Here is a 22,936-nt window from a genome sequence, read left to right on the forward strand (position 1 = left end):
CTCTGTCCACATCACCAATGACCAATAGTATCTCCATGTTACTGGTAATTCTACTGAATGAACAACATAAAACCCATCCTTTTAGACTTGGTATATAAAATTGTATTACTTGGCATTCTTATGGAATTTTAAATTATATTTTCATTTTCTAACAAAAAAATTATTGGTTTTCCAATATTCAAAAATGAGTTACACACTGCAGCACCCTATGCTACCACAGCTCATATATCTTTAATTTTTGTCTTCTGAGTGTTAAGAAAAATAAAAGTTGAGAATAGAAAATAAAATTCTGCAGTAAACAAAAGGAAGTAGATTTATGTGGCCAGAAACTTTCTCATAGAATTACAATAAGTAGGGCTGCCTGCAATTAGAGTATTACACTCTACTTTAGAACACTGAAAACAATTAACTCCTTAATAATGTATTATTAGTAAACATAGTATATGGATTACTGCAAAAATGATTGACATTTAAACAAAAATCTTGAAAATACTGTATATCTACAATATAAGGGTTTTTTTCACTGTCCCCCCAAATTTCCCACCGCAAATATTTCCTCAGAGTTCTTCATGTTTTGTACTTGGAATGAGTGGGATACTTTGTAATACAATTTTTTTTCCACTCATAGGAAGTTCTCCACCCTATTTTTCCATCAGAAAAACTAAAAGAAGGGTTTAGCAAAAATTTCCCCTCCTCCAAGATTTTTCCAGGCCATCATATCTCTACCACCAGTGCCACTTTCCACTACTGATCCTACAAACAGGAGTGGAACCCACCACAATATAGTCTCCTCACTATGCACAAGGTTCCTAGTTCTGGGATATGGAAGTGCACTTGTGAAGGAACATTCACCAGTGCCATAATTTACCCTGGTAACAGCTATCTGTGTCTGTTTCTTGCTTGAACACTTTGGCCAGGAAAGGTTTATTGACTATTGGATCCGGCACTTTAACACCCAAATGAGATTTTTCCCATCACAGATTTCACAACTGCATCCTTCAAGGCAGTTGACACTACCTCCTCCTTTAAAAATACATTGATAACTTCCAGGGCTCTGCTAACTCCCTCTGGCTAGCTCTAATCAGTCAAGATGGGCAAACAGTATTAAAACAATCCTTCATGGAGCAACACACAATTCCAGAAAAGTCCCATTCCTTCTTTTTTACATCCATCTGTAGAAGCTACTTACTGTGGTTTTAGTCCGGGGACTGGTTTCTCCGTTTCGGGATTCTTCAGGAACATCCACTTTCAAATATGAGTTTGGGGAGTTCAACCATCTTGTCTTCTCCCGCTGCTGTTTCTGTGCTAGGAATTTGAGAGGGGAAATGGGAACTGAATCATCCTCAAAGGAAAAGGCAGTCACGGTGGCTGGGATCTCAACATCACTCTTGTGTCTGGGTTTCTCCCGCACTAGAGGCTGCCGATAAGCATAGCCAGTTCTGTAACCCTGTGTAAGAGTGGGGAAAATTTGTTTAGTTTATTCTAAAATCTTATGCTGTTTGAAACAACTGTAATATTTTATTTTTATATTTTAATTCTGGAATTAAAATTGTAATTTATAAATTGTATTGGAATTTTATTGTGCAGTATACCACATTGAGCCCTGTTTTTCAAGGAAGGGCAGCCTAAAAGTCTAATTTAATGGGGAAAAAAACTTAATCTTGACTCATACAAATGATTTTCAGACCAAAAAAACCCACATAAAGAGAAAAATCCAGCTAAATTACACTTAGCACTACTTTAATCCTTGCTGCTAAATGCCAAACAAAAAGGAGATTTTATTGGAGTGGACTTTGACTCTTCTTTTTGGTGAAGATATATAGCATGTGGGATGGATAGCAAGTGATACCAACTACACAATGATGAATAGACAGAAGTTCTAGAACAATCTTACAGCACAGGCCAAGGAAAAGGGGTACAAATACCTACCAAAAAAGGGCTGCAAGAATTCAAGAAGGCAGAATCCAACAATTAAAAAGAAATAGAAAAGGGTATAGAGTTTGAAGTATTAGCTTTGTAAATCCCAAACTATTACTTCAGCTAAGTATCTGTTGATTTTTGATGAAGCCTAGAATATGGGATGTAGGAGGGAAAACATGGGACAGCCCCTTTTAAAAGAACTGAGTCAAAGGGATCCGTTGAGGCTGGATGAGTGGGCGTCAACGTGGCAGATGAGGTTCAATGTGGCCAAGTGCAAAGTACATAATGCACATTTGGGCCAAGAATCCCAGCTACAAATACAAGTTGATGGGGTGTGAACTGGCAGAGACTGACCAAGAGAGGGATCTTGGGGTCGTGGTAGATAACTCACTGAAAATGTCAAGACAGTGTGCGATTGCAATAAAAAAGGCCAACGCCATGCTGGGAATTATTAGGAAGGGAATTGAAAACAAATCAGCCAGTATCATAATGCTCCTGTATAAATCGATGGTACGGTCTCATTTGGAATACTGTGTGCAATTCTGGTCACCGCACCTCAAATAGGATATTATAGCATTGGAAAAAGTGCAGAAAAGGGCAACTAGAATGATTTTAGGTTTCCCTATGAAGAAAGGTTAAAACACTTGGGGCTCTTTAGCTTGGAGAAACGTCGACTGCGGGGTGACATGATAGAGGTTTACAAGATTATGCATGGGATGGAGAAGGTAGAGAAAGAAGTACTTTTCTCCCTTTCTCACAATACAAGAACTTGTGGGCATTCAATGAAATTGCTGAGCAGTCAGGTTAGAACAGATAAAAAGAGGTACTTCTTCACCCAAAGGGTGACTTATGCTCTTAATTGTTACACTGTGGTGTAACAACAGCAACTCTGGGGTGGGAGGGAACATTATATAGCTCGTGCCCACTATGTGTAACAAGTCTGAGAACAAGACCCGGCGGGGCCAGAAGGGAGCTAAAAAAGGTAAAGGTGCAAACACCAGTCGTTTCCGACTCTGGGATGACATCAAATCACGATGTTTTCACGGCAGACTTTTTTATGGGGTGGTTTGCCATTGCCTTCCTCAGTCATCCATAATTCCCCCCACAAGCTGGGTACTCATTTTACCAACCTCGGAAGGATGGAAGGCTGAGTCAACCTTGAGCCGGCTACCTGAACCCAGCTTCCGTCAGGATCGAACTCAGGTTGTGAGCAGAGGTTAGGACTGCAGTACTGCAGCTTTACCACTCTGTGCCACGGGGCTGCTATAGAAAGGCGCTACTAGGATACAATCTGTCAGATCAGCCACCATCTTCCCTATAACCTTGTTTAGAAAAGGGAAGGGAGGGAACGCATAAAAGAGTGTGCCTGACCAAGGGATCTGGAATACATTCCTCTGGGAAGCTGGATTGCTGCCTGCTAGGAAGCAGAATTCTGGTGCTTTCTTGAATTTGGCTGTGACAAACAGGTTCATCTGAGTATATCCCCAGGTGCTGAAAATCACCTTGATGTATCTGTGCTGGATAGAGCATTCAAAGTTAGTCTCATAGTCCCTGCTCAGATTGTTTGCTTCTGTATTCAAAGTTCCTGCTATGTGGATGGCTCTGAAAAGGGCTCCAATGCTCAGAGCTATTTCCCAAGCTGCTATTGCCTCTAAGCAAAGCCTCCAGGAACCTCCTTTTTTGTTGCAATCAGGGCTTTTTTTGAGCAGGAACACAGCTCCAGATGGCTTGGTGTCAGGGTGTGTGGCCTAATATGCAAATAAGTTCCTGCTGGGCTTTTTCTGGTTGAAATAATACACTGCTGCCTCTGAGAATATCTGAAAAGGAGGTAAGGGCAAATCTTACTGCATGAAGTTCCAGGACACTAATATGGGGAGAATTTTGCATTAAAGGCTACCGACCCTGCATTGAAAAATCTTTGCAATGGGTATCCCTATCCTATAGCGAAGCATCCATGGTCACAGTGACCTGGGGAACTCAGAAACCAAATTGGATCCCTGAGAACAAGTTAGCATAATCTAGTTGCTACTGCAGAGACTTAACCACCATCCTACATATCAAAAAACAGTCTTGGGGGATGTTTGTTAGGGCCACATTTCTTAACAAACCAGATTTGCAAGCTCTGTATGTGCAGTCTGGCTAATGGAATCACTGCAGTAGTCAAGGCCATAAACCATTACATTGCCTTCACTGGCTGCCAATGTTTTCTAATGCAGCTTATTTGCCTTGAAGCTTTTAGTGGGCAAAAAGGTCTCCCTATTGAGGGAAGCACCGATGAACTCTTCTTGCTGAGAGGGTCCAAGGCAAGACTTCCCAGTTCACTATTAGCCCTAACCTGCTATAGGAGGAAATGGTACAGTGAACATGGTCATTCGGTAAGTCATGACTGGGGGGCACAATAATCTAGGTACTGAAATATGGAGCAACCTTGTGTGTGCAGATGTGCCACCACTATAGCTGTATAAGTGAATACTCTTGGTGCACTAGCAAGACCTAATAGGAGGGACACATTCTGGAACACCTCAAAGCCCTGCCTAAACTGTAAATCTTTCCTGTGGGATTAGAGGATTGAAATATGAAATAGGTGTCCTTTAAATCAAAGACTGTGAACCACACACCTGGGGCAAGAAAGTCTATCACAGAAGAAAGTGAGACATTCTGAACTTTGAAATTTTTAAGAACTTGTTTAATTACTGAAATCTAATATGGGCTTGTCCCCACAATTTTTTTTATTTATCCACTAGAAAAAATCCTAAATGGAAACTCCATTCTGTTAAGCCCACCTGGGATCTGTTCTGTAGAAGTTCCCTTAGCTGAACTCTGAGTTCTGGGTATAGGGTAATCCACCCCAATCAAAGCTGAGTTGGGTTGGGATAACAATTCTAACCTGTAACCTTCCTGAACACTAAACAAAAACCAACTATCCAAATTAACCTGGCATGAAGCCTCTACAAATTCTGCCAGCCTATCCTTAAAACTGGGAACATCTGCTACTATTGGGGCGGATAGTCAGAACTTTGGTGGCTGTTGACCTCAGTCCCTCTGGGTGTTCTGCTGAGCATGCCTTGGCCATGGGGGTAACCTTTCTTTTGGAAAAGGGGGATGACTGGAAAGGGTATCGATACACAAATGGTGACTGGTGGTGCTGTCTCTGGCCCCTGCAGAAGAGGGGAAGCAAAGCTGTGTTACCTTTGAGAAAAACATTGTGTAGTGCCAGGGGTAAGTTTTAACATGACTTAAGTTTCACGGGACCCGTTCCCTTCTGCTGTAAGCCATAGGGTGGAGCCACCAGCTGCAGGGTATCATTCCCTGAGGGCCAATTAGAGGCTGGTGGGCTAGAAAAGGAGTTTTTCTCTTAGTCTGTCCTTCTGATGACTTGCTGAGGCAAGGAGTAGCAATGGCCTGAGGGTCAGCCAGAATACTTTGGAACCCTGGTGGATGTGGCCAGACCATCCCAGGAGGGAGTGCCTGAGGAACTCTGAATGTTTTAGCTTCCTACAATCAACCTAAGGGCTGAGATACTAGTTAGCTTTAAGTTTTGTTATTTTTATTACATTGTGTTGGGGGATTACCTGCACTGTTAAAATAAAACTTTGTTTAAACCTTTTTTTTCTGTCAGTGGCTTGCAAGGCACTAGTGCCTATTGGCCCTACTTTAGAGAAGGTAAAAGCCATAACCAGCTTTTGGTTAGCTGGAGACAGCTGAGTCCTTAGAGGGAGAATTAGGGTGGATTGGGCCCTGTAAAATAAACCAGTCTGGTGGTAGCAATATGGGGGAAGGTGAGAGAGCTTGGCCTCCCCCCTGTTATTAGACATACATGCCCTGGCAGTAAGTTCTTGGGCTGGCCTCCATGTAGGGAGCTGGGAGGTGGCTAGAAGGACCTCTGGGAACCACACATTGTCTCTGGGCTGGAACTGAGGAAAACATGATCAACAATCTGGCTGTCTGGAGAATCTTCTTCATAGTGGTGGGAGGAATTCATCTTTGGACTGAAAAAAAGAGCTGATCCCTCAAAGAGGAGAGCCTGAACTCTATAGTAAGTCTCTAGACTTGGGCATGGACTCAGTCTTCTTCTTACACATTGATTTCTTACGCTTCTTCACAGGGGGTTCCGAATGTGGTCAAACCTTGGTTGATGGTCCTGGAAGGTGAATGTGGATGCCTAGTTTCTCCTCTGCAGCAACCAGTTACCTTTTTTTAGAGGGATCAAAGCTGTCCTGGTAGTAAGAGCAGTTCTCAAAAAGCTCTCTCAGCCCCACCTGCCTCACAAGGTTTTTGTTGTGTCTCTTTTGGGGAGAGGAAGGGAAGGAGATTGTAAGCCACTCTGAGACTTCAAGTGAAGGATGGGTATAAATAGAATCTCTTCTTCTTCTAAGAACAGAATGGACCAATGGGGGCCCGGAACCAGGTTTAGAATCCAGAATCAAGTGAAGCAGATCTGAGATAATAGGGCCTGAGCTCAGAGTCACCCTGGAAGGAACTGAAGAGGACAAAGCCTTCTCCTATAGTGCAGCTTTCAGCCTAGGGGCTCTATCTGACCAAGGCTTTGGGGTAAAGCACTGGTACACTGAACAAGCTCTAACACTGTGGGCCTCTCCTAGGCACAGGAGGCAGAGTTCATGCTTATTGCTGTTTGCCACTTTTGTCCCACATTTTGAACATTTTTAAAACAGTGCCTTGGATGAGGGACCACAAGCACAATGAACAGAGAAAGCCTGGACAATGGTGCTTGCCTCTCCAGAAACAGACTCCCAAAGAAGTACAAACCAAGTGTCCTCAATGGACAAAAAGGAGTCTTCTTTCCACATAATCCACAATGATGACGATGAAAATCAACAGAGTGCACTAGAAAGCTTCCTATACTCACAGCAGTGAAAAAGGAACTGAGGGAAGGGGGTGCCTGCCAATGGAGCACGTGACTTGTTGGGAGGGAATCCGGTGCCTGCATCAGCTCCAAAAGGGGTAGGGTCCCCCCTCCCCCATTTGAGTTTTGAGCTCGAAAGAAAATGTCCTGTGGCTGGTGTGCACAAGTACAGTACCAATGTGCAGTTGCATGAGAAGACAGAAGATGAACTGCCTATTTTATGATAGTTTCTAAGGAAGTGATCTGAAGAATGGCACAGCTTTTACACCAGAAATTGACAGAAACAAACATACACTAAACTAGGAATAAGGCCAGTTGTGGGGAAAATACAACAGGTTCTAGAAAGAGGCTCTGGGAGGGAGCCCCCTACCCTTGCTGTCTTCCCTCCCACCCACCCAAGTGAAGGTATTCAGTGCCCCCCACCCTTGGTGTCTTCTCACTCACCCTGCAGCTGAAAGAGATGCTGTCCCGCCCCCCGCCGTGTGTGTCCCCAAGTCTGTGGTCACTCAAAGCCATGAAAGAGGCCCAGAATGGAGATAAGGTAGAATAAATATGTGGGGTGCAGGGGGGCATGACAGTTACACAGATAATAAAGCTCAGCATTCCTTTCGTCTGCAGTGCATTGTTGCTGCCTTTTCCTATCATATTCACCCTTGCAGCATTTAGCATCAGTGTGATCTTGTGGCATGATCTGTTTTTTTTGGATTGGTTTGGTTGTGTTATGGTATACCATAGAGCAGGAGTGGTCAAACTTGCTTAACATAAGAGCCACATAGAATAAATGTCATGACTGAGAGCCGCAAGACATGGACATCAGATGTTTGAGAGCCACAAACAGGAAGAAAGGAAGGAAAATAGGGAAGGGAAGTGGAGGGAGAGATAGAAAGCAAGCAACTTTAAATGCATTCTCCAAACTGCTGGCTGGCTAGGCTTGGATAAGAGATTTCAAGAGACAAGCCAGATGACAGGGTGATGGGGGCTTCAAGAGCCATCCAATATGTGTGAAAGAGCCATATGTGGCTCCTGAGCCAAAGTTTGGCCACCCCTGGCATCGAGTATGCATCTCAATATGGCCATTTTCTGTAGCGGAACTGATCTGACTTCAGCTTTCCATCTTCTCCCTCCCTCCTTGCCGCCTCTACCTAGGAAAAGTACAGCCATTCTTCACAAATGAGACCAAAGCAGGAGGGAGGCAACCTCAGCAGGGTATAATGACACAGAATCCACCCTGCAATGCAGCATTTTCTCCAGGGGAGCGGAAATCTGCTATCGGGAGAGCAGTTGTAATTCTGAGTGATCTCCAGCTCTCACCTGGAGACTGGCAACAATGGTTCCCCGGGAGGAAATAGCTGGTTTGGAGGATGGAGTCTATGGCATTAGACCTGCCTGAGGTCTCACCCTTCTTCAAACTCCAGTCTCCAGGCAATACGCCTCAAATCTCTAGGAATTTCCCGACCTGGAGTTGGCACCCCTATCTCCTTCTCAGCCAACCATCAACCTACCTTTTCCTGCCCCTCTGATTTCAGCTTTTGATCTCCTCCCCCCTCCCTAGGAAAAGTACAGTCTTTTTCTGCAGTTAGGACCAAAGCAGCTTGCATCATTCTCCTTTCCCCCTTTAGATCTGCACAACAACCCTGTGAGATGTGTTAGGCTGAAAGTCTGTGACTGATCTGAAATCACCCAGTCAGCTTCCATAACAAGAACCTGAGTCTAGCAGTCCCTGCTCTGAAGTGCTAACTCCTGTGCCACAATGGCTGTCATAGGGGGACTGTTGCTGAACAGTAGCAAGCTGCCAGGCCTATAGCAGCCAACCTCCAGGTGGAGTCTGAAGATTTCCTGGTATCACAACTGAACTCCAGACAACAGATCTCTCTCCCCCTGGAGAAAATAACTGCTTTGGAGGGTGGACTCTATGACATTATATTCAGCTGAGGCCCTTCCCTTTACTGACAGAACCAAGCTTGGTTGCCTAGCAACAGCCACTACTTAGCAGCCTCATCTGTCCTGGGGTGAGGCTGAGGGGAGGAGGGAAGGATTGACAGAAAAGAGGCAGCTGCTGGTGGGGCCAGGCCTTGCAACCTAGTTGCATTACCACCTTTGTTCCCTGTCTCCCTGCCTATTTCCTCTTCCAAATGCCACATACAGTGTGTAGGCAACAGTGAGCAGAAGAGAGGACTCAACCAATGGAATACAATGGAACTTGAGTGGTGGTTGATGAGCCAATGGCTGATGCAGTGAGTTGTGACCAGTATGTTTGAGCTTTTATATTATAAAGGGATGTTGGATAAAATCTATTTCAGGTTGACAGGAAAAAAATCCCAGGATTCCCTTATGGCACATACATGTAGAGGAAATAAATTCATAGAACCTGCATAGAACTTGTGCACCCACCAGGTTGTCCAGCATCCTCATTAGTGCTTCAAACTCTTGTTCTCCAACTTTCCATTTGAACTGAGAAGCCATATTAACTCCTCCTCCTCCAGTTGCTGCCACATGGTGCGTGAAAGGTTTATACTTCTGTAAGTCTAGGATAAGGAGATTGTCTACACCACCTGCTCCCGCCATGGCATGGACCTGTAACATAAATTATTCAAGTAAACTGTCCAGTATTAGTTGAAGACTGAATGGTAGCCTTCCTAAATTTTCTGGAAATCGCCATTTTAATTTTCATCCTAATACATTAACGTGCACAAATATGATCCCTATTTTGTATGCAACAATATAAACTAATTAGTGAGGAAAGCTCTTAGTCACAGTTGCATATGGGAGGTACCACACTACTGTTCTGTAAATGCAAAATAGCAGCAGTAATACAAAACTTGGTTTTAACTCATAAACTATTGTTAAATAATTGCTAATAAACATCCTGTTAGGAAAACATGAAGACTACTTATACATCACATTTATATAGTGCTTCAAACACATCTCTCTTACCTGAGTTTCACAAGCTATTTGTACATTGTAGATGTAGTGGAAGGCTTCCTCTAATGTCTCTCCTAGTGCTACTACTCCATGGTTTCTCAAGACCAGCACCTAACAATGAGACACTATTAATAAGTGGCAAAAACTGGGAAAACACAACAAATCTTCAACAAAAATACCAATTAGAACAGCATACTTTACAGCTTGGTCCAAGAACTTTTTGGAGTTGAATTCTCTCTTCCTGCTCATCCAGAGAGCCTTGGTAATTGTAATAGGCAACATCTCCTAAAATCAGAGCCTCCTGAGAAATAGGAAGGATGCCACATTTCATAGAAGACACCTGTTTCAATGATATAACACAAAGAATGGAAGAAATAAGAAAAATATTTAAGATCTCAGACAAATGTTAGTTTGCCCTGTCAACTTCATTAATAGCTATTCCAATCTAGTAGAGCAATAATCTCTAAATTCTAGTGGAAGAGAATCCAGTCAAAGGGTTGCCGAAGTTTTACAGATCAGCTACTACCAGATTGACTTTGAATCAAATACAGTACAAGAACCATGACTTTAGAATGAAAAGACCTGAGAATTTGGTTGGTTTTAAGCACATGTAGTTTCTGGATGTTCACAATGAAAACTTTGGAAGCCCTGCAAAGAGGAATGCTCTACACCAGAGGTGCCAAATTGTGTCTCAGGTGCCACATGTAGTTCTTTCACACATATTGTGCAGGCTGAGGAAGAACACAATGCAGGCTTACTCTCAAGTAAGTGTGCTTAGCATTGGGACCTCAGCCTCTTGAGTGCTGACTCATAGATAGGCAACTACTTCTGCTGTGTGTGAAGCAGAGGGGAAATAGGCAAACTTGCAAGCTCTTCACCACAGAGGTTGCCTGAAGACCTAAAGTGGGGAAAGAGAGTGCAAGAGCTGAAGGAGCCACTGGAAGAAGGAATGGAATTAAAGAGGGCCGTGCAGGGCTCCTCCTTAGTTTCATAGCTTTTGTAGCAGCTGCATTTGCTAACTTTGGTGTCAAGGCAAAAAGAGATGCAAGTGGTGGTCAGTGTTTCCTTCTTCCACTGGTGCAAAAAAAATAATTCCCTAACCTTTTCCTATGCTTGGCTTATGGGGACTGTTATTCCCTGCTTTTCTTTTTTTAAAAGTCTCTTTGTAGCATGGTCATGTTATCCATAAGTATTTTATCATTCTGTGCAAAAATATATATATTAAGAGTTTTAATGGAGTCGTGTATGTAGTATTTTTTCAAATACCTGCCGTTTATTCTATGTAGCTGTTAAGAAAGTTTGGCCACCCCTGCTCTATATGGTACATTTTAGAGCAAGAACACAGACACTGGGCTCAGTGTTTGAGCAACACACACAGATTAACCCCCCGCCCCAATTGCAGTGAGACAAAATGGCCTGATCTAGATTTTGTGGTATGGACTTCACCTTCTTCATCAGCTTGCTGCGAAATGACCACATGTAAGATAAAATCAAAATTAGAACATTTTGTGTTAGACTAATATTACATAAATTATGGTTAATAAAAGAAAAGTTGCTTTGATAGAAGGCAGATTCCTAAAGAACCCCCCCCCCCCCAGCATGACTGTGGTAGAAGCACTTCCATATAATCGAAGTAAACCCTGAGATGCCTTAACCCAAGGGTAACGTGGAATTGATCCTGTATTTGTACCATTAGAAAAGTACATGAGAACATGGTAAATATATAGTTGAAAACAAAAAATGATGTAAATATGCCACCTCAATCAAGCACTACTGTCTTGCTAGATGCTTAAGGAAGCACAGCATAAGTCATTCCCCCCCAAAATATAAGACAAAATATGCTTTGAACCCATGATAGACACTGACGCTTTTTCTGCTTTCTACCATGTTAAAAAAATAGACTTACAGCTGCTGTTGCTGGAGTGTGTACGTGTATCACACATCGAACATCAGGACGCATGGAGTAGATGGCTGCATGAGGACTGAATCCTGTACTGTCAATGCTTAGGTTGGTGCTCCCCTGGTCAACTACATCTCCTATGATATTTACTTTTACCTGGAAAAACAAGCCAGCGATAATAAGGGATAACAAACTGAAACTTAACCCCAACAAAACAGAGGTACTACTGGTATTTGTGTGTGGGAAGTTTGACCAAGGAATTGGGGTATCTCCTGTTCTGGATAAAGTTGCACTCCCCCTAAAGGACAAAGTTTGTAGCTTGGAATGCTGCTGAAACTGGACTTCTTGTTGATAAATAGGTGGTGCCGGTGGCCAGGGGTACCTTTCACCAGTTTTGGTTGGTGAACCATCTACAGCCTTTCCTGGGTAGGAAAGATCTTGCAACTGTGACACATACTGTGGTAACTTCTAGATTAGCCTACTGCTGTTTACTGTACATGGAGCTGCCCTTGGAAACTGTCCAGAAGTTACAGTTGATACAGAATAATGCAGCCAAAATGCTGACTGGAGTTGGTTGTAGGAATCACATTTGCTCTAGTCTTGTTCCACCTACAACCAGCTCTCAACTTGCTTCTGAACCCAATTTAGGTCCTCGTATTGATCTTTGAAGTCCTGCATGGCTCAGGGCCAGCATAATGTAAGGAGTGCCCACAGCTATATAAACCTACCCATCCACTCTGATTATCTTTGGAGGCCCTGCTTAAGGTGCCCCTCTGATCTGAGGCCTGAGAGGTGGCAGCCCAAGAAAAGGTCTTCTTGGCCATAGTACTGAAATGCTGGGGCTTCCTCTCCATGGAGATTCATCTATCTCCCTCTATTATTGCCCTTCACCAGCAGGCAAAAACTATCTTGTTTTGTTTAGCATTCCCCAACTAAATGTTACCGGCATTCCTCCTTGATTGTTGTTTTTGTTTGCTTTAATTCTGAAATGTTTACCACCTCGGGGACTCTGTCTAGGTGGAAAAGTGGCTTTGAACGGTTTTAAATAAAACAAATAAATAAATTACATTGTCAGCCTTGAATTAAAGAGGTCAAACAATTCCTGACAGATTTGAGGAGCATGATGTCCTACTTTCAAGTAATTTGAATGGGTTCTGTCTCAAGATTTTTTTAAAAAAGTGTTCTGACAAGATTTAAATTAAAAAAGATGCTCAGAAACAGACTCTTTCCAAAGGCAGATACGGTACTCACATAAATAATTTCCTATAGTATATTACAGTATAGTATAGTATAGTGTAGTGTGTGTATGCACACACACACAAACACATGCAGAGAGAGACAGACAGACACAGACAGAGAGAAACAGAGAGACAAAGAGAGTGCACAGTAATCTTTATAATATTTACAAAAATAATTTTTAAGAACATCTACAAAATTTTCTTTCTACATACCAAATTGGAGGCAGAAGCTTCAGAAAACGACAGGCCCTTTGGAATGATAAGAATGTGATCATGTTCTTTGTTGACTCTTACCTGTAAACAAAACAAGAAAATATTACTGATATATTAACCAAAAGTATGCTTAATCCTAGGAAAACATATGTAATCTGCAGGGCTGAAAGTATAAATGTGCCTTGGAACACAATACAAATGAATGAAAAACACCAGATACTTACTGTGATATATGAATTAGCCAAGTGTGCCCATCCAAATAAATCAGTCAGCCTATACAAGCTGGCTAATTTACAACGAGTAAGTTTTTCACCCTTCACGAATGCAGCGGTATCTATCCCAGGTAAGTCATTGATGGGTGTAACCATTCCAAGACCTAAAGGAGTTTAACAAATGAATAAGCAACATAGCAACTATCTCCAAAGGAAAAATACAGATCTCAATTTACAATTATCTAGAAATTGCTAATATGACTATGATTTCAAATACCTTCCCTACTATCACTTTAGATATAGCAAACACATGAACACATAAAGCTGCCTTATACTAACAATATCAGTATTGGCTACTCTGACTGGCAGCTGCTCTCCAGAATAGAAGTCTTTCACATCACCAACTTCCTTATCCATCTTTAACAGAAGATCCTAGACTGGATCCAAGGTCTTCTGCATGCAAAGCTTGCCCATTTCCTACACTCACTGGACTCATGCAACCAGTTTGCTCATGGCGGTTCACCCTCCCAACATGGGGCCAGGGTAGCCAGTTCACTCACTTTCTGACTTTGAGGAAGATAGGCAGAACCAAGTAGATGATGTAGGCAAGTGCCTTGAAACACTACTTACATCTGAACTCCACAACTACAAAGAACTTCACAAATCCACTTTTTCTTGGCTCATTTAATATTCTTCTGTTATCTTTATTAATAAATAATTCAATACAATCAAAAGGCATAAATATAAAAGAAAAAAGTAAAAGAACTATTGTCTTAATTACAAGCAGATTGGGAAGCAAAACTGATCGTGGAAAGGGCACTGTCCCCTAGCCCCCGCCCCTCGCCCCACAATTAAGGATAGAAAAAGGAGCAAAAGATGTATCTTCCTGCTGCCCTCTCAGTAAGCTGGCTGCCCAGCCCTGTATAGGGGAGTTGTTGCTGCTATGAGGGAACTGGGTGCCCATGTGAGTTGCCATTGGTCACCTGCCCTGCATAGGATGCATGCAACACTGCTTATGGTGGCTCACCCTCCCAACGTGGGGTCAGGGTAACCAGTTCACTCACAGCTGCAGTTGTGAGTGATGCCAGTGGCAGCTACAAGGGCTGCTGGTTCACCACAGTGGTAGCTATGAAGGTCAACCCTTACTCAGAAGGGGGAGATAGCCCACTGGGATTTTTGTCACTGGCCTTAAGGCCAAGATGCCCCTGCCCTTAATAAATGGGGGGAGCATATATGAATAGAACATTAGCTCTATGACATATATGCCCAGGATAATGGGGACCAGAAATTTTAAAAAAGCAAAAATGTTAGTCACAGGATTTTACTGAAATAACCACTCCAAAGCTCAAAATAGAATGGGCTTCAAATAGCCCATAAAATGCTTGTTCCTTTGCCTGATCTCCAACTGAACAAATCTGTTATCTGTGAAGGAAATTACAAATATCTGTAAAGGAACAGCATTCCTTTTTTGCCATTAAAAAAGGATCTCTTTGTTATTTTAGTTTTGAAAAAGAAACACTAGTTGCATACAATATTTACTTACTTAAGGGAGATGAAGAAAACCCTGCAAAAGAACTTGCCATAATGTAGTCAGCAATCTGTTGTAATGCAAGCAGTCCAGTTGGATTATTGCCTTTCTTCATCTGTTCATGTATAAGAGATTCCAGGTCTTCCCGAAAAGCCTGAAAAAATATCATAGTATCACTGAACAAACCTCAAAATAAATTCAGGCACTCATCTCCATTTTACTACCAAGACAGGTACTTTTTACTTCAGTATCAAAACATACTTGAATCTGAATCAGTTTTGAGGAGACTGAGATCACAGGTGGTATAGGACTCAAATGAACCCATTTGAATGAACTCAATGAACCCTTGCTCATGAATTGGGCAAGGATAAACTGAAGATTCCATGCAGGTGTTACTGGAGAGTGAAGCATCACTGAAGTCCTGAAAACTTTCTCCAGAGACTGGTTGAAGAATGTATGGCCCTGGGAATGAATACAGGCTGTGAAACTGAGACAGCAGCTAGTTAAATGGACCCTAAGAGATGAATGTGCCCAATCTAGTTTATTTAAGTGGAACATACACTCTAGGATAGAAGTTACTGCACAAGTGAATGGGTACTATCCTGTCTTGGAGCAAAGGTGGTAAAGTACTTCCACTTATACTCAAAGAACTATCTAGTGGATAGCTTTCTGGCACTCAGGAATACCTCTTCCATTGGTCCTTCTCACTTTTCTTGACACTAGGAGAAAGAGCATGATGCTTTTGAGGCTTGTTTTTTTGTGTTGGCTCAGCACTAGAGGGCTGCTTTATCCTTATGGTGGCCCAGTGTCAAGGATAAACAGAACTGGCATCGAGATGGAAAGAAAAGACACCAAAGTACATGTTTTGAGTGATTGATCCTGATCCTTCAGCCATCCCCTCACAGGCTGAGAGGGCACACTCCCAGAAGGTTAGTCTTCTGTGATGCTCCGCCTTTCTTAACTCTTCAGTTTTCACCATTTTCCTATCCTCCTTTAGTAGTTTCTGTGATGTTCCAGCGCCTACGGCACAGAAGACTACTACAGGATAGGGAAGTGCTGAAAACTGATCTGAAACAGATTTTTCCCTAACTGAAATGGCCCAAGTGGCATTATATGCTCCTTCAGAGGGGCTGCACATTCACCAAATGCTTGCAAGTGTGGTCTCCCCATTGGAAATAATGATCCTGGGGCATTATTCACTTTGGAAAGCCAGCATGGGGGAAGGCAGGCCCCCCACTATGGTCCTGATCTGAGTCAGGCCCCTGAAAGAGAGAGCTGGAGCAGATAGACTACTGGTCTGACCCAGGAGAGCATCTATTATGCTCTTACCATCCAAAATGGAGGAGTGCCATAGACATCTATGATCTAATGAATATGTAGGGAATCTTGAACAGTGAGTATAGATCTCTGTGTGCAACACCTTCCCAGCTATCCAAACCTACACGTTGCCCCTATGTTTCACTTCAGTATGCATCACATTATATAAAACATTATTCCGCAACAGGATCTGCAAACATTTCCTCTATCCTTCCATAGGAAGAGCACCAAAATAATCTACCTATTTGCATATTATTCATGTTTCCAAGAAAACATCTCCAATTTAGAGGTACATCTGGCTGAAGAGTAACTGCATAAATGCCATACTTTTCTCTGTTCTAAGTCACTGCGGGGATCCCAATTTTAGAGGAAGATATATGCGTTGCCATATACTGGTTAGAAACAAACAGCTCTGTGAACTCAGTAGCTAGATACTCTAGCTCTGCCTTTGCTTCCAACTATTTGCTTTAGACCTCATGTTTTCTGATGGTCTGTCTGGTTATTTATTTATTTATTTACCTTAAATTTCTATCCTGCCCTCTCCGCAAGCGGACTCAGGGCAGCTAATGACATTTATATTTACAATTTAAAAACCAATAAAATACAGTTACAATTTTAAAACCATTATGTGGTGCTGTACACATCCAGTGCTAGCACACTGCCTCACCCATACTCAGAAGGGTATAAGGTCAGATGCCAGATCAGAGTTCACCATTTCTGTGGCTTTGTCCTTGGGAGACATGGACTATGTTCTGAACATGTATTGCAAAAGTGCTAATATTCTGCTGTACAGTTCTGACTACAGCCATGGTAATTTTCAAATACATTCTAAACAGATCATATATGAATACTGTACCATTAACTAATGCAACTGGAAATCACAAAGGGGAAAATAAGATAGAAAATGCTGCTGGAATGATTTAGGTTTTAACAATCTTGATGCCAGTATTATCAAATTGCTAGATCATTCATTCTAAATCTGGAAGGAGAAAGTAATAGTTAAGGACTTGAGAAAGGAAAACACGGTGGATTTTTGGCAATAGCAATATAGCTGAAGACTTGTGCTCAGAACATTTGGAGCTGATAACCCGTCCTTGCTAGAAAATACAGTTACAACTATAAGTTTTCTCCACAAACCGTTTTTTTGTGCTATGAACTGGAGAAAAAGTTAGCCCACAGACCACATGGGAAAAAACAAGATGAGAATCAGCAAATCTAAATTCTCAGTAATGGCTACTAATAATGTAATAGCTGTAAACCAGTTGTAATTTATCACATTTTGTAGAAATGTGCAAATTTGTGTTTTCAATAAGCAAGAATGCTTGGCTCCCTGCTGTATACATAGGGTACAACCCAGAAGAACCAAGTGTGCATGTGCCAACAATGGAAACTTTTGTGGTGCTTTACCTTACAACAAGATAATATGCATGGTCTGTCTACATTTTACAAAAACGAGTAAGAAACAGAAAGTTGAGGGCTCTTGTCTCCTCATTATGAGTGAAGGTAAAATTAATATATTAAAAGTTTTAGGAAAAGTTTGATGTCTCAAGAGAAGTTAAAGATAAACATAGATACATACATTCTTTCAGCCTTTTCATGGCTAATACATGCTCCTATCTGCAGATTTTTTGAAAATCTATTTATAATAAACAAATATTAATAGACACACTGTGATTTAGCCTGTTAGAAAAAGGACAGCTACCTTTACTACTATTAAGCATCTATTTATTTAGCACAGCAGTGTAAAAAGTTCAGTATAACACAAAGAACATCATTTTTTGTATTAGACTTATAAGTTTAATTTTTATCAGTGTAGTGTAATGACAGTGTATTTTATTTAGCACTTTCAAGTGCTCTACTGAAATATGCTTAAAACAGAAAATACTCTTTCAATTAGTTTCTGTTTGGTGTATTCCTAAAACATGTGACAAAGCTCTAACTATGTAAGAAGAGTACGGGACTTCTGACCCACAATGACTGTCTTCATCCAGTCAGTCACCACTTACTATATACACAGAGTACAACATTTGGCTAACTAATTACAGTGTACCTACTGTGATTAGTTAGCCAAATTTTGCTCCAGTGAAAAGATGGAATTACTCGTCTGTTGTAATAATAGTTTCAAGGTAAATGGGAAAGGTAATAAAGAAAAACCTGAATTAATTGAAGAGGGCAACATTTAAAGTTTTGCCCAATTTTTCCAAACAGAAATGTCAAGGGTGTATCTGAAAGAGGCTCAGGTTCAGGTTCAAAATGTTCTATTTTTGTTGTTTTAAACCTTTCTATGCTATTTGTTGTCACCAATTATATTCTGTTTTTTAAAACTCTAACCATACTTCTAGCTAATAAAATATCTGTGGAAAAAACTTTCACAGCCTACATATTTCAGATTCTATTACAACCTATAATATCCTACTGGAAAGGATTACTCCTGACCCCTCCTGTGGCTAATGGGGATTTCTTGGCACATAATACTAACAACATAACAACTAGATATGTGGAAAAGAACATCTAGTAAGCAGAGGACTGTTTTAAAAAGCCATATTTTCTACAGATTATAATTTGTGGATCTATGCTGGATTCTATTAACAGGCTTGTCTGAATTTGTTATGTATTAATTTCACAAAGGAGTATAAAATTGGTGTTCTAACAAATTTCCCATGGTAAAAGTTGTCTTAAATGTCTTCATGTGACTGATCTGGTTTGCAAGAAAAGGTCGAGTGTACAATCCAACTTTTTCAGCAAACCAAATTTTATGAGACAGCTTTAAAACAAGAGTTCAAAATAAGACTGGGACACTGATCTGCATGTGAATGTCTAAAGAGTACATATCTGGCCAGTGACTTTGTTTCTTTTCCCTTTGAGTCTCAGCAGCAATCAGATGCTGTGTAGTGAGGAAGCTACTTTTGTGCAGTGTTAATGAAGCATAGAATAAAGAGAGGAGGAAAAAAGTAAACCTCTGAATAAAGGACTGTTTGTTCATACATGAAAACTGCAAATAAATACATCACAAACTATCCACTGATTATTTGGGTGAAGAGTTCCATGGGTCCTGAGATATTCCCTCTAGATATTATGTAGCCCAAGATGATTCTCCTTATTTTCAGTTTTTCTTTTTTAAAACCAGGAGTGTGTGTGGGCACACGCACACAGATGAATGTGAAATGCTGAAAATTAAGGAACACTATTTCTTTTCCCTCCTTTAATCCTACTTACAGGACTCTGCAGTATCTGGGTGACTCTCTTCCTTTGTTCCATCATATTGAAGTCTTGCCTGAGGTCAGGAGACATGTTTCTTTCACGGATATAGTCAGGGTCATTTTCATTGATGCGATCAAAATATCTCTCCTTGTGAGGCATGCTAGGAGGTGGAGGGGTTGTGATTACTTCCTGGCTCATATCGGCGCTCATACTTCAATATGGATTACTCTCTTCACCTGAAATAATAATAAGCCAGCACAGATTTAATGACATTTAAAAAGTCAAACAAACTTTCAAAGTGTGTGCAAACCTTTCCTAAAGGTGGGCAGAGAAAAACAAAAATTGGCACTCATAAATATGCCACATAGCATATTTATGATGCTAATTTATAAATCATGCTTTACATATTCTTAATGCAGTATTTGCATTAAGAATATGTAGATGCTAATTTATAAATTATGCTTTACATAGTTTTAATGCAGTATTTGTAGGTTTATATTGCACGTATTCCAACCCCCCCATTTTTTTTTTCATTTTTCCTAGGGAAAAATTCTGCTACAGCTTAAAACTTTCTTGAAATTTTCAATCTCTAGTACTAGAAGTAAGACATTAACATCTCCCTTTCAAGTTCTCCAGAAGGCCCAAAGGGCTTGTGACATTCATAGCGACCGCTGATAGACAATCTGGAACAGTAAAAGATCCACAGAGTTTCCCTCTTCAAAGCCAGTTTCAAAGAAAAAAAAATTTCTCATATCCTGAGCATAACCAAAAGGGCAGAGATCATCACTTTTCACTTAGGAGGCAGCCAAAGACTAATGCTGCACTGCTGTCTCTTTCTATAGTCCAGTAAGGGACTGACTCCATTCCTCCATGTTCTCAGAGCACTCCTGAGTACTGGAACAACAAGAAGATCAATAGTAGTTCACCTCTACTGCATCCTACAGCTAATAAAATAGTAGTTCACCTCTACTGCACCTAGTGTAGACCCGTGAAACTCTCCTGGGTAGTCAGAGGCCATCACATTCCGGTGTACAATAGGAGGTGGACTGATCTGCAGTTGTTTGCGATAATTTCAAGTACTTTGCAGATACTTATTTATTTATAAAATTCCTTGCATTTATTCTGACTCTAGATTAGCAGTGACAGGAGTGGGTGGTCAAGTGTCCAGTTACGGATATTGTGCTTGTCCAATGTGAGGATGTGGATAGGATTTTTGAAATTCTGAAACCTATTACATGCTTGTTTGACTCTTGGCTTTAATGGCTGCCCAGTCGGAAACGACTGGTGTTTGCACAGGGGACCTTTCCTTCCTTTTCTAAATCTGTCAGGGGCAAGGTGGCAGACCGGATGCTGGAAACAAGAGGGTAGTTGCCCCTACCTGAAATTTAGCAGCAATGTGTCCACTCCTAAAAAGGAACCTACTCTGGACCCAAGAGAGCTGAGTAACTACCATACAGTCTCAAACATAATATTCTTGAACAGGGTGACTGAACGAGTGATGGTTATGAAACTTCAGAGATTCTTGAATGAAGCAGATTGTTTATATATGCTCCAATCCGGTTTCAGGTATGGTTATGGGACTGAAACAATCTTAGGCACTCTAGTGGATGGCATATGCTGGGAGATGGACAGGGGAATGTGGCATTGTTAATTCTCCTGGACATCTCAGCAGCTTTTGATACCATTGATCCTCATATACTTCTGGACTGCCTTTTGAGTTAGGACTGGAAGGTACTATTCGATGGTGGTTTCAGTTTATCTTGAAGGTAGGTTTCAGAGTGTGGTCTAGGGAAATGCTGTTCTGCCCCTTGGCCTCCAGCGCTCTGTAAAGTTCCATCTTGTCCCCTTTGCTTTTTAAAAACCTATGTAAAGCTGTTGGGAGAGATATGGGCTGAGTTGGCACTACAGTGGAAACTGTGAACATGTCCCTGGAGGCAGTTTTGGAATAGATTAAGCATAACAATCTGAAACTTAATCTTGACAAAATGGAGGTGTTAGTGATGGGGGGGGGATTTGGCCTAGGAAATGGGATATCTCCTGTTGAGGATGGGGCTACACTGCCCCTAAAGGAGTAGGTTCACAGCTTAAGGATGCTTCTGTATCCAAGATAAACAGGTGACACCAGTGGTCAACATTGCCCTTCACCAGCTTTTGCCCTTCCTGAGATAAGGGACATCTTGGCCTTTATGATTCATGCCCAAGTAACATCAAGATTACATTACTGCAACATGCTCAACATGGGGTTGCCCATGAAGACTGTCCAAAAGCTATAGTTGCTGCAGAAGGCTGCAGCCAGAATGATGACTGGAGCAGGTCATAGGGACCCTATCACTTCAGTCTTGATCTATCTACACAGGTTCCCAATTTGCTTCTGGGTTCAATACAAGGTGCTGATAATTTATCTTTAAAACCCCATCTAGCTTGGGGCCAGCATATCTGAAGGGCCACCTTCTCCCATATGAACATATTTGTACATTCTGGTAATCTTTGGAGGCGCTACTTCAGATGCCTCTGCCATCTGAGGATAGACAGAGTGGCAAGCAGCAAAAGGCTCTTCTCAGTCATGAAACCAAAATGCTGGAATTCCCTTCCCAGGAAGATTAATCTGCCCTCTTCTATTGTTGTCTTCCATCAAAAAGTAAAAAATGCTTTGTTTGGCATACCAACCAGTAACTATTATTGATTCACCTCCCTGGTTTTGGTGTTACATGTGTTAATATGTTTTAACTGAATTGTTTTATATATTTTTTATTTTAAATGTTGACATGTTTTAATCTTTGCCACTTTGGGACTTACTTGGCTAAATGGCAGCACATAAATGTTTTAAATAAATAAATGTCCATTAAAATAGCCAAAATTGTAGGCAAGTTAATTTTCCCAAGAACAAAAATGCATCAATGTCACTATTTTCAAGCACGACTGTAACTTCAGAAACATGATAACAAATCAAGTTGCTATGAACTGCTGCAGGCAGAGTTCAATAGACCACCAGATGGTGTCTCAGCCATGAACAGCCCTTAATAAAAAACAGCTCCATTGACCTGCAACTGGATTTCTGAGAATATCTACACACTGCAGATTCTACCCACTTATACGTGTTGCAAAAAATATTCTCAGATGAAACTCAGTAGATATTACTTGAATAGAAAAACAGCATAGAAAGTTTGGCACTAGACCATAGATTTATAACCCGCCCTTGTCTCTGAACCTCTTGTTGAGGGTGAAAGAGGAGAGCACAAAAGTAGGCTTGAAACTCAACATCAAAAAAGAAAAAAAACTAAGATCATGGCTCTTCCCTGTCTCCCAAGCTCTCCCCACAGCCCTGTTTTCACCGCCGCCACTCTCCTCAGGCTCTTCTCTGCCTCCCAAGTTCTCCCTACAGCCCCGCTTTCGTCACTGCTGCTCTCCCCTGCCTCCCCCGTTTTTGCCGTTGCTGCTTTCCCTGGGCTCTTTCCTGCCTCCCCCGCTCTCCCTGCAGCCCCGTTTTTAGTGGCACCACTCTCCCTATGCTCTTCCCTGCCTCCCCCCACAGCCCCATTTTTGCCGTTGCCGCTCTCCCTGGGCTCTTTTCTGCCTCCCCCGCTCTCCCCGCAGCCCCGTTTTTGCTGCCGCCGCTCTCCT

The 22,936-nt window shown here is 41.6% G+C and overlaps 1 protein-coding gene across 5 annotated transcripts in view; it reads right to left on the reverse strand.

Annotated features, from left to right (window-relative positions):
- Positions 1–22,936, reverse strand: part of ADD3 (adducin 3) — a 258,754-nt gene that overhangs the window by 37,728 nt on the left and 198,090 nt on the right. For all 5 annotated transcript variants that reach the window (XR_009555571.1, XM_060241696.1, XM_060241697.1 and 2 more), the window contains exons 2-10: positions 19,331–19,551; positions 14,813–14,951; positions 13,282–13,433; positions 13,058–13,138; positions 11,613–11,762; positions 9,903–10,046; positions 9,719–9,817; positions 9,176–9,358; positions 1,190–1,447 (exon numbers count right to left, since the gene is read on the reverse strand). Coding sequence is in view for 4 of the 5 variants with exons in the window: in XM_060241696.1 (XP_060097679.1) it covers positions 1,190–1,447; positions 9,176–9,358; positions 9,719–9,817; positions 9,903–10,046; positions 11,613–11,762; positions 13,058–13,138; positions 13,282–13,433; positions 14,813–14,951; positions 19,331–19,525 (1,401 nt within the window). In the remaining variant the exon portion in view is untranslated. The remainder of the gene's footprint in view (positions 1–1,189; positions 1,448–9,175; positions 9,359–9,718; positions 9,818–9,902; positions 10,047–11,612; positions 11,763–13,057; positions 13,139–13,281; positions 13,434–14,812; positions 14,952–19,330; positions 19,552–22,936) is intronic.

This window comes from Heteronotia binoei, chromosome 6, assembly GCF_032191835.1.
Source record: "Heteronotia binoei isolate CCM8104 ecotype False Entrance Well chromosome 6, APGP_CSIRO_Hbin_v1, whole genome shotgun sequence".
NCBI lineage: Eukaryota > Metazoa > Chordata > Lepidosauria > Squamata > Gekkonidae > Heteronotia > Heteronotia binoei.